This window comes from Drosophila novamexicana, unplaced genomic scaffold (genome assembly GCF_003285875.2).
Source record: "Drosophila novamexicana strain 15010-1031.04,08,12 unplaced genomic scaffold, DnovRS2.1 tig00000820-arrow-pilon, whole genome shotgun sequence".
In the NCBI taxonomy this organism is placed as follows: Eukaryota; Metazoa; Arthropoda; class Insecta; order Diptera; family Drosophilidae; genus Drosophila; species Drosophila novamexicana.
Window position 1 is genome coordinate 176,160 of NW_020824828.1, and position 16,428 is coordinate 192,587.

At 50.7% G+C, this 16,428-nt stretch overlaps 1 protein-coding gene across 1 annotated transcript in view; it reads left to right on the plus strand.

Moving 5' to 3' along the window:
* Nucleotides 1–16,428, plus strand: part of LOC115764421 (low-density lipoprotein receptor-related protein 2) — a 128,692-nt gene that overhangs the window by 109,259 nt on the left and 3,005 nt on the right. The window contains exons 4-11 of the mRNA XM_030707420.1: nt 4,501–4,776; nt 4,861–5,115; nt 5,201–7,504; nt 7,974–13,616; nt 13,751–13,962; nt 14,023–14,429; nt 14,507–16,011; nt 16,073–16,385. Of these exons, the coding sequence (XP_030563280.1) occupies nt 4,501–4,776; nt 4,861–5,115; nt 5,201–7,504; nt 7,974–13,616; nt 13,751–13,962; nt 14,023–14,429; nt 14,507–16,011; nt 16,073–16,385 (10,915 nt within the window). The remainder of the gene's footprint in view (nt 1–4,500; nt 4,777–4,860; nt 5,116–5,200; nt 7,505–7,973; nt 13,617–13,750; nt 13,963–14,022; nt 14,430–14,506; nt 16,012–16,072; nt 16,386–16,428) is intronic.

Consider the following 16,428-nt stretch of genomic DNA (forward strand, 5'->3'; position numbering starts at 1 on the left):
CAGGCGGCAAGCAGCCGCCTACCCAGAAGGTGGGCACAACAAAAATGATCAACTCGTCTCTTCGTTGTTTGCCGTGCCAAATAAGTACCAGGAGTAGATACTTCTGGCATTCCAGCCACTACACTTTCACTAAACGTTGCTGCCGCATTAAACTCACTCCCCTTCGGTCTCCCCACGGCTGTCGTAAACTGTCGTTGAACCCGGCGAAAGTTGCCAACGACTGACGTTTATTTGACTGCAGCTGTCAGGCCAGTTAGACGTGCAGAAAAGCTCTAAGCCATGGCCCAGAGGCGTTGGACATTGGACGAGTGGCTTACGGATGGGCTGGCTGGGTGCTTGTATGGCTGGTTGCCTGTTTGGTTGGGTGCTTGGTTTGCTTCACTGGGGAGCAACTTGTCGCGCGTAATTACGCAAACCAATTCAGCACACACCAATACACGCATACCAGTCAGAAGTTGGGCATAGTGAAACATTTGCCGCCTGCAATAAACGTTAATGCACAGCTGACACCCCCGACCCCCTTCATCTAGATACGCCCATACTTACCAATTAGAAAGTGTTGCACGGCATGGCGCTGGGCTTGAATCGAGATGTAAGAGGCAAATGGAAAGAGGCACGGTCCAGGGGCCATGGGGCACTTCAAAGTTCTGCCGCTGTCCATTGGCCCGCCCCCAACCTTCTCCCTCGCCCACGTTGCTCCCTTCGCTGTGTTTATAAAGTGCCAACAACGTTGCTGCCCTCGCAGCCAGTTAAAGTTTTTGTGTTCAACTTTCTGCGAACTGCAAAATGTGAAAAATGAAGCAGCAGTCGAGCGGCACCCGATACCCGGTCCCAGGCAACAGCCAGCAGTTAACGTCCGGCAGCCCACATTCAGGCTTCAACATTTTTATGACCTTGCACAAAAGTTGCAGCCAAGCAGAGCGGCTGCAACCACCCATACAACCACCCACTCGTTTGTCATTATGATTTGTTTTTAATGTAATGCAACAGCAGCGAAAGCGAATTTGCAACAAATTGTGCGCGTTAATCTTGTCAATGGCCAAACGGAGCAACTAGCTGTAAATGCAACTGCAACTTCGGGTTTTACTGCCACTGCTACTGCTGTTGATGCCACGCGGTGGCATTTACGCAGCTAGCGTCTCGCCAATTTGAATAACTATGGCGGTAAACGGGGCCAGCAGCGGCAGCAAATCAACGTTAAGGTGCGTGACACACACCTTATACACTTGCTTGGGTATTTCAATTTTGTCACGAAACACTTGTCTGTCTGCAAACACGTCTCTCTATCTTAAGGCTAAAGCTACAATCATTCTGGCGAATTGGCCTGATCGTACTCTACCGTACCGTTCATATAACCAAAATAATTTCAACATAGGAATACGATATCAAAAAACTCTTGAAGAAGAATCTGTCGAAAAATATGTTTTTGCATGGAAAAATGTTGAGTTTTTCATATTTTAATATTGTCATCAAACTCAGAAATTACAATCTATATTATCCTTCGTTCGGTCTACTATATAACATGGCTTGTGTATATAGAAAATAAAGAGTCTTTAATCTTCAGCGTGCCCAAGAAGGCGGTTCTCTCTTATGTTTTGCCTTTCTTGTCAAGAGCAAAGAATTCCTCAAAAATAAATACACAAATAAATAAGGATGTTGTGTTTTATGAGTCACTGTCATATGCCGGGAAGGGTATTTATTCTTCAGCATCTCAACAAGGCATTCGCTATGTCTTGTTTATGATTACCTACCACTCCACAGACGCTTAAGCTCATCCTGCGCCCATCTGCCTCAGTCCGTCTCAGTTTTAGCTTCGGCAAAGTTGGACTAGGTGCTCACATTGTCAATAGAGGAAGGATGTTGAGTAATGAGGGGGACGGGGTTAAGTAGTAACGACAGGAATCATGGCTACCTGCACGCACACACGCACGCACACACACACAGAGAGACTCAGACAGGCACACATTTTATTGTTGTGCTACAAAAGTTTCTGCTGCCGGGGAATATTTATACAACTTGGCTTGTTTAACTTGCACTAATTAAGTTTGCTCTGCTACACTTGGCTGCCCCAGTGCGCCGTTAATGTGGAGCAGCAGCTACAACAGCAGAATATAACAACAGGAATAACAGGAACAACAGCAGCCAAAGCGCAGCTTTTATGGGAGTGGGTGGTAAAAAAAAAAGCAAAAAAGAAGAATATAAACCTTCGGAAAGTTTATTATGCCTACGCCAAAAGTAACTTAAAAGTGGCATAGATCATCATCTCCAACTCTCCAAATATCTCTATCTCGCTCGCTCTAAGTATCTGCGTGTTGTCTCTGTTGGCGAGCCGTTTAATCCGGACGCCCTATTGCCAGCACATGGCGCATTATCTTGGCATTGCTTAAAGCTAAAGCCCGAGCGTGAAGCAGCTCTAATTTTGCCACAACTTTCGCTGAGCAATGGCCACCTCTTTCTTGTAGCCAGCTTGATGGACTGTGCCCCTGTACCCCTGCCCCTAACCGTGTCGCATTCGGGACGGGTGCTGCAACCAACTACTCGATAATTTATAGCACTTTGCCTGCCAACTCACAACTCAAGTGCACAATACGAATACAGTGGACGCTCGAAAACTTGAACTTTGCGAAATTCGAATATGCCAGCATATGAAAATCAAGGCTACGAATCCAAATTGAGGGTGAGATTGAGGGTACGATAAAATGTCGGTTTGAGAATCCGAATGCTTTAAAGCCCGGATTTGGTTCTATTTATTTATTTATTTAATTTTAATAAAAACAATTCCATTTATTTTAAAAACATTTTACCTAAAAATTATTTATTTTCAGTTTAGCTTTTCAACACCTAGTATAAGTAAAAAATGTATCATATTAAACAATGTTTTTTTTTTGAGCAAAGAACTTTTAGTTATAAGAGTTCTCCGCAAATTGAATTATGTCTGAAGCCAAAGCATTTAAAATTGCGAGCAACCACTGTACAGCAAGAGTCTGGGTAAAAAGAAGCGGGAAGGGGAATGGGTAAGACAGACGAGCAGCGACAGCCGGACGGACAATTACGCCTGACATTTCTACAGCTCTATGCACTACGTATACGCCATGCGTGCCCAACCGTTCTCTATATGTGTGCGTATATTTATGTGTGTTTGTATGTGGGTGCCTGCTTCTGACAGAGGTCGCTCTAGCTTCATGTTGGCAACCAGAGAACGCCGCTTTTCCCAATGTCTGGCATCAAAATTTAATGTCTTTAGCAGCAATAGTTGAGCGCATGTATTTTGCAGGCATTTTTAAGTTCCCAGGCGCCTGCGGTGAGTCCAATCTACTCCCTGACGGCCTTCACACTCGACATGTGCGTCTTTGTATGTATGTGTGTGTGTGTATATATATATATTTGTTTGTGCACTGTTTGAACAATAGCAATGAATGGACGCATCAGGTCATGCGCGTTCAGTTTTGAAACTAGCTCCTAGGCATGAGCTTGGTCTTGGACATGGGCTTAGGTCCAGGTCAGCACCCAGGCCACCGCCTGCTGTGCGTCCATTCTCTTGGATCTCAGCTAAATTATTGCCCAATTGCAGCCCAAAGGCAGCGGAACAAGCAGGTCACACGCTCAATTGGCAGGCTTGCCTTTGAAGTGGGCAACCGGCAGCTGGCAACTGGCAGCTGGTAGCTGGTAGCTGGCAACCGGCGCTTCTCAGCGTGTTGACATAATGTAAATTTGATTAATTTGTGTTTGGAGCCAAACAGTTAAGCAGGCTGCCTATGCCAACGCAAGCTTAATACCCGGAAAGCAGGCTTCTCACTGTGTAGGAGTCCAATAACAACAATCAACGTCAATATCACACCTCCGGGCTTGTCTGTGTGCGTGAGTGTGTGTGTGTTTCAGATGAAGGCTAGTTGCTCTATAATTAAGTACAGTGACAGGGACAGTTCCAAATCACCCAACCTCGCAACTATGCCCACCCAACCACCCAGGCAAACAGACAATTAATTTATGTCCCAGCTACAAACTAGCTGTCAGACAAGGACAACAAAAAGCAACCTTAACTATAGGCGGCACCAAGACAGTGGGTCAAATTAACACTAAGCCAAAGACTTTCAATTTAATCATGTCCATTATATGTAGTATTTAAAAATATTATACCAACGTTTGGGTTCATGGTTAATGCTTCACGGTTTGGCACGGTTTGGCACGGTTTGGTTCGAAAAGTAAATCGGAGGGGCGATCATTTTTGCTTTCGTTTCCAGCCCTGGCTTTTTGTCACAAGAACTATCCATTCTGCCCATGGTATAGCAAAAAACGTATAAAATAGAAGGGTTTCCTCTCTTGAAAGTGTGCTACAATTTGATTTGATTTGGTTTACAAATTGCAGGGAACTTTGTATCTTTATTGTTCTTTTGCACAGTAATTAAATTGAAAGCCCGTTTTTGGTATATCCGTTCTTTGCCCCGCCTCAACACAAGATTTTATTTCATTTAATTTTGTTTTATTTTTTTTTCGTTTCAGATTATCGCAAGTGCCTGCACACGGACGTCTTTTGCAATGCGCCTGGTGGAGCAGCTCCTGCTGAGGGCAGCCGTCTGACTGGGCCGTGTGTGGCTAAGGAGAAACGCTGTGATGGCTACTTGGACTGCCGTACCGGACGCGATGAGGATGGCTGCAACGGGGTCGCCTGCCGTTTGGATCAATTTCGCTGCGCCAACGGTCAGAAATGCATTGATGTCTCGCAGAAGTGCAATCATCGCAACGACTGCGGTGACAACTCGGACGAACAGGGCTGCAGTGAGTATGAGATAGACAATTGATGAGACGGCATGCCTAACACAGGGTCTCTTCTGCTCCATTTATTCCCCTCGCTGCCTGCAGACTTCCCACCTTGCCACCATGCGCAGTTCCGCTGCACGAATGCGCTGTGCATTCCGTACAACTTCCACTGCGACGGGTATCACGATTGCGCCGACGAGAGCGACGAGGCCAACTGCACGGCCATCGCCTGTCCTGACAACAAGTTCCTGTGCCCACGTGGCGGCGTCAATGGTGCGCCCAAGTGTATCCTCAAATCGCAGCTGTGCGATGGCAAGCGTGACTGTGAGGATGGTAGCGACGAGGAGACGGCCTGCTGTAAGTATTCCCCGTCCCCAACCCCAATCTCACCCTCTTTAAATGAAACCGCTCTACAAATCATTCTTTCGCATGTATCTTGTAGCCATTGCCTCCTGTCCAGCGCTGAGCTGCGAGTTCAAGTGCGGCCCCTCGCTGACTGGCGGCGTCTGTTATTGTCGCCCAGGCCAGAGTCTGGCAGCAGACAATCGCACCTGCGTGGATTTGGATGAGTGCGCCGAGTGGGGCCACTGCGACCAACTGTGCACGAACACTCCCGGCAGCTATACCTGTCAGTGCGCTCAGGGCTATAGGCTGATGAACGCATCCAAGTGTATTGCTCCGGATGCGAACAATCTGCAGCTGATCTTCGCCCATGAGCGGGCCATTATGCGCATGTACGCCCACGACAGTGAGCCCAAGGTGCTCGCCAATGCCACTGCCGCCGCTGGCGTTGCATTCCACTATGCCCGCAACACGCTATACTGGTCGGACATCAAGACGCGGAAGGTACAGTCATTGCCGTTGGATGTACTCAATAGCGCCGTGGCGCCGTTGGATCAAACACTGCCTGGCACTTGGGCGCCTGTGGCTCTGGCCGTTGACTGGGTGGGTGACAAGATCTATGTTGCAGATCTAGTGGGCCAGAAAATCGATGTCTTTGAGCTAAGCGGCCATTGGCATGCCGTTGTGCTGGGCTCCAATCTAACCAGTCCCGCCGATCTGGCGCTTGACCCCACCTCTGGACTCATGTTTGTTGCCGATGGCGGCCAGGTGCTGCGCGCCCACATGGATGGAACGCACGCTCGCTCCATTGTCTCCGAGGCGGCCTACAAGGCCAGCGGCGTTACTGTGGATATAATTAGCAAGCGCGTCTTCTGGTGCGACTCACTATTGGACTACATCGAGTCGGTGGACTATGAGGGTGGCCAACGTGTTATGGTGCTGCGTGGACAGCAGGTGCCCAGCCCGTCAAGGCTGGCGCTATTTGAGAATCGCATCTACTGGACGGATGCCACCAAGCAGGGCATAATGTCCGTGGACAAGTTCGAGGGTCCCAGCTCCATTCAGGTAACCTACAAGGCGAAGGATATACGCGAGCCCAAGGGCATCATTGCGGTGCACGCGCTTAGCCAACCGCATGTGTCCAATCCTTGCGGCAACAACAACGGCGCCTGCAATCACATGTGCATCGTTACGGCCGTCAAGGGAGCGCCGACAGGTCTCGGCTTCCGCTGTGCCTGCCACACTGGCTACCAGCTGCAGACGGATCTCAAGAACTGTAAGCTTGTGCGCGAATTCCTTATGTATTCGCAGCAGCGCTTCATCAAGGGCAAGGTACTGGAACCCGTTATTGAGGGATTCAGTGATGCCATTCTTCCTGTTGTCTCCCGACGAGCCCGTTTTGTTGGTCTCGACTTCGATGCCCGCGATGAATTCATTTATTACTCGGACGTTCTACAGGATGTCATCTATCGCGTGCACCGTAACGGCACAGGCCGTGAAATCGTGCTGGCCTCACAGAATGAGGGTGTCGAGGGCTTGGCAGTCGATTGGGCCTCGAAGAATCTCTACTACATTGACTCACGCAAGGGCACACTCAATGTGCTCTCCACACGAAACGTGACGCACCGGCGCACACTACTGAAAAACCTGAAGCGGCCGCGCGCCATCGTCGTGCACCCGAACCGCGGCTACATATTCTTCTCGGAATGGGATCGTCCCGCTAATATAACCCGTGCAAATACCGATGGCAGCGGCCTTTTGGTGTTCCGCAATGTGACCCTGGGCTGGCCCAACGGTCTGTCCATTGACTTTAAGGAGGATCGTGTGTATTGGTGCGACGCTCTACTGGATCACGTGCAGCATGCCAACCTGGATGGCACGGACATCAAAACCATCAATTCGCGTCTGGTGCGTCATCCTTTCTCCATTGTGATACACAACGATTGGATGTACATTACGGACTGGCGACTGGATGCAATCATTCGACTCCACAAGCTGACCGGCGAACAGGAGGAGATGATGGTGCGCGAGCCGCAGACAAACCGACTCTACGGTGTGAAGGTCTACAGCCGCGAGGTGCAACGCATTGCCGAGACCCAGCCCTGCCATATCAATAATGGTGGCTGCCAAAAGATATGCTTTGCGATTCCCATCGCTCAGAATGCCAGTGAGTCGGCTGTAATGGCTAACCGCTTACAATCGCGCTGCTCCTGCCCCTACGGCGAACGATTGGCCGAAGACCAAGTCAGCTGCATTCCCGACCCCAGCGCCGAGCCACCCGTCCAGCCCTGCCCCAACCTATGGGACTTCACCTGCAACAATCAGCGTTGCATACCCAAGTCCTGGGTCTGCGACGGCGACGACGATTGTTTGGATAACAGCGATGAGGAGCAAAACTGTACAAGTAAGTGCCGAACTAAAGCCAGGATCTCACTGGTGGGACGCAGTTAAAAAGGGTAGAATAATATTATAAAGGTTTTCTAAAAATATATTTAACAGGTGGCATATATTAGATGGTTCGTTCGTCGATCTTAGAGCTTAAGACTTGACAGTCGTAATATGAGTTTTTGCTGACCATATGCAGATCACGTTGATTTTAAATTATTAATCATCGACATTCAGCTTAGTTTTTGTTTTTATATCTCGGAGATTATATAATTATGAGCAACTTGGGAGATGTTAGCTTTGTAATAGTTTGAGGGGCTGTAATCCTTTGGTGAGCAATAATTGATCTTCCCTGCCTTGTGAAGGCTGGAAGCTAAGCGTTGCTGCGTTTCTCGTATAGCTTAACCCACGAGTTTTTTATGAGGGAATAATTAGCTCTTCCACCAACACAAAACCTAACAAACAAATTCTCCATTGTTTTTACACAGAACCCACCTGTGGCTCAAACGAGTTCCAGTGCAAGTCAGGACGCTGCATCCCTCTCAACTTCCGATGCGATCAGGAGAACGATTGTGGTGACAATTCAGATGAGCTGGACTGTGGCAATGTAACGTGCGCCACCTCACAATTTGCCTGTGCCAATGGACGCTGTATACCCAGCATGTGGAAGTGCGACAGCGAAAATGATTGCGGTGATAGCAGTGATGAGGGCGACTTTTGTGCGGAGAAGACTTGTGCCAACTTCCAGTTTACGTGCCCAAGAACGGGTCATTGTATACCGCTGAGTTGGGTATGCGATGGTGACGACGATTGCTTTGACAAGCAGGATGAAAAGGACTGTCCGCCGATCAGCTGTCTTGCCAATCAGTTTAAATGCGCCGATTTGCGTCAGTGCGTCGAGGAGTCATACAAGTGCGATGGCATTCCGGACTGCAATGACGGCAGCGATGAGTTAGGCTGCCCCTCAATGGGTCCCAACCAATGCAACGTTGAGAAGCAATTCCGCTGCAAGTCGACCGGTCTTTGCATACCCATTGCCTGGCACTGCGACGGCTCCAATGACTGCTCCGACCACTCGGACGAGGAGGATTGCGGTCAGATAACCTGCGCCCAGAACTTCTTTAAGTGCAATAACACCAATTGTGTGTTCAAGGCCTACATCTGCGATGGCAAGGATGATTGCGGCGACAACTCAGACGAGGGCACCGAGCATGCCTGTGTACCGCCGCCTTTTAAATGTCCCCATGGTCAGTGGCAGTGCCCAGGCGTGACTGAGCGCTGCGTGAACATCACCTCTGTTTGCGATGATACGATCGACTGTCCCAACGGTGCCGATGAGGGAGAGGGTTGTGATTTGGCCGAGTGCGAGCATCAGACGGGTCAGTGCTCCAGTTTTTGTCAAAAAACTCCGAACGGAGCGCTTTGCGTGTGTCCCCCTGGTTCGGAAATCGGTCCAGATGGATTCACCTGCGTGGATACCAATGAATGCGATCCGCCGGGACTATGTTCGCAGCAATGCACAAATACAAAGGGTTCTTATTTCTGCTCATGTACGCCCGGCTACGTCCTGGGTCCCAATAAGCACACCTGCAAAGCAGTAAACCATACGGCTGCCTTCTTGATAATCTCCAATCGTCATTCCATACTTGTCGCGGATCTTAAGGAGCAGGGCCTGGAGCGAGTGCCCATCATCGTTGAGAACGTGGTAGCCACTGCCTCAAACATGCACACGGGCACCATTTTCTGGAGCGACATGAAGCTAAAGAAAATATCGCGACTTGATCATGGTATGGAACCGCAGGAAATCATCACCACGGGCCTAGATCTAGTTGAGGGCCTAGCCTATGACTGGATCGCACAGAACCTTTACTGGCTGGATAGCAAGCTGAACACAATTGAGGTGTCCGCGGAGAATGGTTCAAACCGCTTGGTCCTCGTGCGTGAGAATATTACACAGCCACGTGGTATGTGCATTGATCCCAGCCCCGATGCGCGCTTCATTTTCTGGACCGATTGGGGCGAGAATCCCCGGGTAGAACGCATCGGCATGGACGGCACCATGCGCAAAACGATTATAAATACTAAAATCTACTGGCCGAACGGCCTGACCCTGGATATTGCTACGAAACGTGTCTACTTTGCCGACTCCAAACTAGATTTTATTGACTTCTGCTACTACAACGGCACGGGACGTCAGCAGGTGCTGGCCAGCAGCCACTATCTGCTGCATCCGCACTCGCTTTCCCTTTTTGAGGACACGCTTTACTGGACGGACCGACAACTGAACCGTGTACTGTCAGCAAATAAGTTCCGTGGCAAAAACCAGACTGTCGTCTCGCACCTGATTAGTCAGCCGCTCTCCATACACGTGCACCACGCCTCGCTACAGCCCATGTACCCGAATCCATGCGCTCAAGCCCGTTGCCAGCATCTGTGTCTACTCAGTCCAAGCGCCAACGAGGGCTACTCCTGTAAATGCAAGCCTGGCTACAGGCTACTCAGTGAGGGTCGCTGCATTGAGGAGGAGAATCCCTACTTGATGGTCGTCAAAGGCACTCAAATTGTTGATCTGCCCCTCAACGGCGGTGATGCACGTGCTGGTGCATTGGCGCCTGTTATTGGTATCGAGAGCAGCACCGGCCTGGACTTTGACCGGAAGGGCGAGACCCTATATTGGGTGCAGGGACGAGAAAACGATGACGAGAACTGCACCATATATACCACGCCTTACGGTGGAGGCAACAAGACGCTCTTCCTGGGCATCGAAACCGGCATTGTTGGCGCACCCTATACCATCGCCTTCGACTGGCTGGGCCGTAATCTCTACATTGGCAACCGTGTGGCCAGCAATATCGAGGCAGTCCGCGTAGATGGTAAGCAAAAGTATCGTACTGTGATATTGGCAAACGATGGCAGCGAAACCTCCGTTTCTAAGCCGAAACAACTGGTCCTGGACCCCAGTGAGGGCAAGCTGTTCTGGATTGATGAAGGAGTACTCGAAGTCCCAGTAAAAATAGGCCGCGTTGATATGAACGGTCAAGATGCACGTGTTTTGCGCAAAGACCTCAAACATCCCGAAAGTATTGCTTTGGACATTGAGAAGCAGAGGATCTACTACAGCACCAGCCACTCGGCGTCTATCTGTTCTATGGACTACAATGGTGACGAGCACACGATCATACTCACCGAGAAGCAGGCCATCGCCCGTCCACGCAGCCTGGGCATTCTAGACCACCGCCTTTACTATCTGGACCCCGATTTCGAAAAGATTGTGCGTGTAGACTTGCCACGCGGCGATAATCCGAAGACCATTGTGGACAACGAGCACGATTTGCGCAGCATGATGATCTACAAAAAGCGCCCCCTAAAGCAGCATCCGTGCCAGACGGCTAACGGTGGCTGCAAACAGCTCTGTATACCCGGGCCCGCCGCCACAAGGACCTGTGCCTGCGGCATTGGCTACCACAAGGAGAATGAAATAAGCTGCGTTGAATACAAGACATTTGCCGTTGTCTCCCAGCTGGATATGATCCGCGGTTACAGCCTGCACGACAGCGCCGAGGCCATGCTGCCAATCAGCGGACCAGGCCATCACATCCTGCACGTAGACGTCATGTTCCGCGACCAATGGATTTATTGGGCCGAGTTCAATCGTGGCTATTGGAACGGTATATTCCGCTCACGACCCAACGGCACCGATCTGGAGCATGTGGTTAAGGTTGGAATTGGCAGCAACGGCATACGCGGCTTAACCATTGACTGGGTTGCCGGCAACATGTATTTCACAAACGTGTATCCGCATGAGAACTACGTGGAGGTGAGCTGGCTGGATGGCAGCAATCGCAAAGTTTTGGTTAAGACAACCAATGATGCGCCTCGCGAGCTGGCCGTTAATCCCATAAAGCGACTGCTGTACTGGATTGACTATGGACAGCATCCGGGCATTGGTAGGGCGCTGCTGGATGGCACTAAATGGCAACCACTGGTCACCTCGGATATCTCGATGCCGCGTGATCTGACCATTGACATGCAGACGCACGATGTCTTCTGGGTGGACTCGAAACTGGACACGATACAGAAGATCTCTTACAACGGCGCCAATCGGAAGATTATTCGTCGCGACTTGCCCAATCCCATGGGCATCGCCATTTTCCTGAATGATGTTTACTGGGTAGATCGGAATCTTATGACTGTGTTCAAGGCTTCCAAGCTTTTTGGCAATGATTCCGAGGTCACCCGCGTACGCACAAACTTGGAGAAGCTGCGGGACATTGCCATTTACGATATTAACAACCAGCCATCCGACGACAATAATCCATGCGCCCAACTGGGCAATGGAGGCTGCGACCAGCTCTGTTTCAGCTTCCCCCCAGAGCCCTCCAGTAAGAACTATCGCTGCGAGTGCGCTACGGGAAAATTGGGAGCTGACAGTCGCAAGTGCGAAACGGTTAATGAGTATTTAGTGTTTGCCACGCGTACAGAGATTCGTGCCGTCAACCTGGATCCGCACTCAACGGAGGTGCCTTTTACACCATTAACGAATCTGACCAATGTGGTTGGTCTGGACTTTGATTTTGCCGACAACCGCATGCTGTATACCCAGATCCGGCCGTGGGCCAAGATTGCCTACACCCAGGCCAACAAGCCAAGCCACAGTGATATTAATGTGGTGCTAAGTAAGGGTATTAATCCGGAAGGCATTGCCTACGACTGGACCCAGAATAAGATTTACTGGACTGACAGCTCCAATAACTCTATTTATGCCATGAATCTGGTGGGCAGCGAGCTGGTTATGATTGCGCGCGTCGAGCGCCCACGTGCTATTGTCTTGGATCCATGTAACGGCACGCTCTTCTTTACGGATTGGGGTCGCTTCGGAACCTCCGGCAAGATCTTCCGCACAACAATGGCAGGCTCATTGAAACGTGCCATTGTCGACAAGGAGCTGTCCCAGCCGAGTGGCCTGGCCATTGACTATGACGATCGTAAACTTTATTGGACGGATGCGGTGCGCGAGAAGATCGAACGTGCTGATTTGGATGGACGCAACAGGGAGCTGCTAGTGGCCGCCACTATTTATCCATTCGCTATAACCGTGTTCAGAGACTACATCTATTGGACGGATCTGCAGCTGCGTGGCGTCTACCGTGCTGAGAAGCACACGGGTGCCAATATGGTGGAAATGGTTAAGCGTCTGGAGGACTCGCCCCGTGATATACGCATCTTCAGCGCCGATCGTCAGAAGTGCAATGTAAATCCATGCACAATCAACAATGGCGGCTGTGCCCAGAGCTGTCATCCGGCACCGAACGGCAAGCCTGAGTGCAAGTGCGATGATAACTCCAAGGTGGTCAATGAGGGGCGCATGTGCGCGCCTCGAAATAACACATGCGAGGCCAGCAAGTTCTACTGCCAGAACGGCAAATGTATTTCGCGCATGTGGTCCTGCGATGGGGATGACGACTGTGGCGATAATTCCGACGAGGATCCCAACTACTGTGCCTATCATTCCTGCTCCCCCAACGAATTCCGCTGCAACAACGGTCGATGCATCTTTAAGTCATGGAAGTGCGATCACGAGAACGACTGCAAGGACGGGTCCGATGAGCTGGGCTGCAGCTATCCACCTTGTGTCGATGGTGAATTTACCTGCGCCAATGGACGCTGCATTCCGCAGGCACAAGTCTGCAATGGCGTTAACGACTGCAAGGATAATGCCACCTCTGATGAAACGCATGAGCGCTGCCCCATGAATACCACCTGCCCGCCCAACCATCTCAAGTGCGAGAAGACCAACATCTGTGTTGAGCCCTACTGGTTATGCGATGGCGACAACGATTGCGGCGACAACTCCGACGAGGATCCGCTGCATTGTGGTCAGCGTACGTGTCCGACGAACAGCTTCCGTTGTCCGAACCACCGATGCATACCAGCCACCTGGTACTGCGATGGTGACGATGACTGTGGTGATGGCGCCGATGAGCCGCCAGATTACTGCAAGTCCGAGGGTCGCACCTGCTTTGGGGATCTATTCACCTGCGACAATGGCAACTGCATTCCACGCATATATATCTGCGATGGCGACAACGACTGCTTGGATAACAGCGACGAGGACAACCGACACCAGTGCAGTAAGTTGCCCTTACTCAACAAGCCTTACAAATATTGATCAAATTGTTAGTGATTTGATTAAAGCAACCAAATCCAAGAAGAAATAGCTAAGTATTTATTTAAGCTAATTATTTCATTTTTTATTACGTTCCAGACGATCGCAAGTGTGACGAGGAAACGGAGTTCACATGCGTGGAAAACAAGTCCTGGCAGCGCGCCCAGTGCATACCCAAAAAGTGGATTTGTGACGGCGATCCAGACTGTGTGGACGGCGCTGATGAGAACACGACGCTGCACAACTGTGCTACCCAACAGCCCTGCGGCGAGGATATGTTCACTTGCGGCAACGGTCGCTGCATCAACAAAGTACAACCTCCTTAATCCATAACTAAAAGAAGAATCTAATTTGAAATAATCCAATTGCAGGGCTGGATTTGTGATCATGACAACGACTGCGGCGATGGCACTGATGAGGGCAAGTTCTGCAACTCCAAGTACAAGACGTGCTCACCGCTGGAGTTCACGTGCCAGAACTTCAAGTGCATACGCAATCAATACAGATGCGATGGCGAAGATGACTGTGGTGACCATTCGGATGAGGTGGACTGCAAAAAGGAGAACACTACCTGTGCCCAGGGACAGTTTGCCTGCACCAACGGCCAGTGTATCGACTACAGTCTGGTCTGCAACAAAGTGGCCGACTGCACGGATGAGTCTGACGAGCCGGCCCACTGCAATGTGGATGAGTGTGCCAAGGTCGAGATCAATCAGTGCGGTCACAAGTGCGTGGACACGCTCACCGGATACTACTGTGACTGTAACGAAGGGTATAAGTAAGTATCTAACTCAGAAACAAAATTGAATCGATTCCTTGTTAACCATTGCCAATTACTCTGTTTATCTCTTAAAGGCTCTTGGCCGACGGCAAGGCATGTGCGGATGTAGATGAATGTCTGGAACAGCCGGGTGCCTGCTCGCAGCACTGCTCCAACACGCCGGGCAGCTTCTATTGCAAGTGCGACGAGACCTACTATGAGCGCCAGAATGATGAGCACACGTGCAAGCGGAAGGACAACATTCCGCCCTGGCTGATCTTTACCAACAAGTACTACGTACGCAACATGTCTGTGGATGGCCATCAATATAACCTCATGCACCAGGATCTCATGAACGTGGTAGCCCTAGACTTTGATATCAAGGAACAATACATGTACTTCTGCGATGTGACGGCGAAGACCATATTCCGTGCCAAGTATTCAGATGCCAATGATGATGTACCGACGGAAAGGGAAGCTGTCATCCGACACGATTCGCACGGCCTAGAGGGCATTGCCATTGATTGGGTGGGTCGCAAGCTGTATTGGCTGGACAGGCACTCAAAGAATCTGGATGTCTCCGAGCTGGACGGCACCAAGCGCAAGACTTTGCGCAGCGGCGTTGTCGATCCTCGCGCCATTGTCGTGCATCCGGGCATTGGATACTTGTATTTCACTTCTTGGCATCTGCAGGCCTACATAGCCAAAATGGGCATGGATGGCTCCAATTTTACACGCATTCTTAACTGGAATGACGGTATCGCCTGGCCCAATGCTCTATCGATTGACTACTTTACGGATCGCATCTACTGGGCCGATGCGCATTTGGACTATATTGCGTACACCGATCTGGAGGGTCGCCATCGGCACATTGTGCTCTCTGGCAACAGCGTGCCGCATGTTTTTGCCCTGAGCCTCTTCGATGACTTTATCTACTGGAGCGATTGGAATCTGAAGGCGATTGTGCGTGCCAATAAGTTCCATGGCGCAAACTATACGGTGCTCCGGAATACAACCCATCGTCCATACGATCTGCACATTAATCATCCACTGCGCCAGTTGCCCTACACCAATCCCTGCGGCACCAACAACGGTGGGTGCTCGCATCTCTGCCTGATTGCGCCACCACCGGAGTCCACATACCTAAACATCGAGGGCTACATTGAGGAGGGTGCGCCCATTTACAAATGCGCCTGCCCCAATCAATTCTATCTGGCCCGCGACTCCAAGACCTGTATAGCCAACTGCACATCTGGTCAGCATCTGTGCGGTGGCAGCGACGAGAAATGCATACCCTGGTTCTGGAAGTGCGACGGCGAAAAGGATTGCAAGGATGGTTCCGATGAACCAACCACCTGTGCACCGCGCCACTGCCGCGCAGGCACTTTCCAATGCAAGAACACCAATTGCACCCCATCGGCAACCATCTGTGACGGCGTCGACGACTGCGGCGATGGCAGCGACGAGCAAAACTGTGACCTACCCTGTCCGCTCTCCGACTTTAAGTGCAAGACCAGCGGCCGATGCATACTCGACAGTTGGCGCTGCGACGGTGACGCCGACTGCAAGGATGGCAGCGACGAGGATCCCCTGGTGTGCCGTAAGTATTATGCTCTATCTATCTATATATAATTGAATTCATCTAACATATTTGTCAACAGATAAGCGCAGCTGCGATCCAGAAACAGAGTTCGCCTGCAAGAACGGGCGCTGCATACCGCAGCTGTGGATGTGTGACTTTGACAATGATTGCGGCGACGACTCCGACGAGCCTGCGTATATGTGCCGGCAACGCAACTGCACCACTGGCTGGCAGCGTTGCCCGGGTCAGTCGAACTACCGTTGCATACCCAAGTGGCTGTTCTGCGATGGCAAGGACGATTGCCGCGACAATAGCGACGAGATGCCAGAGAACTGCCCCAAGTGCTCCGCGGAGACGGACTTCAAGTGCGGCAACAATCGCTGTATACCCAAGTAAGTAGCTTTGCCCAAATCGAAAGCTGTACAGCAATTCACC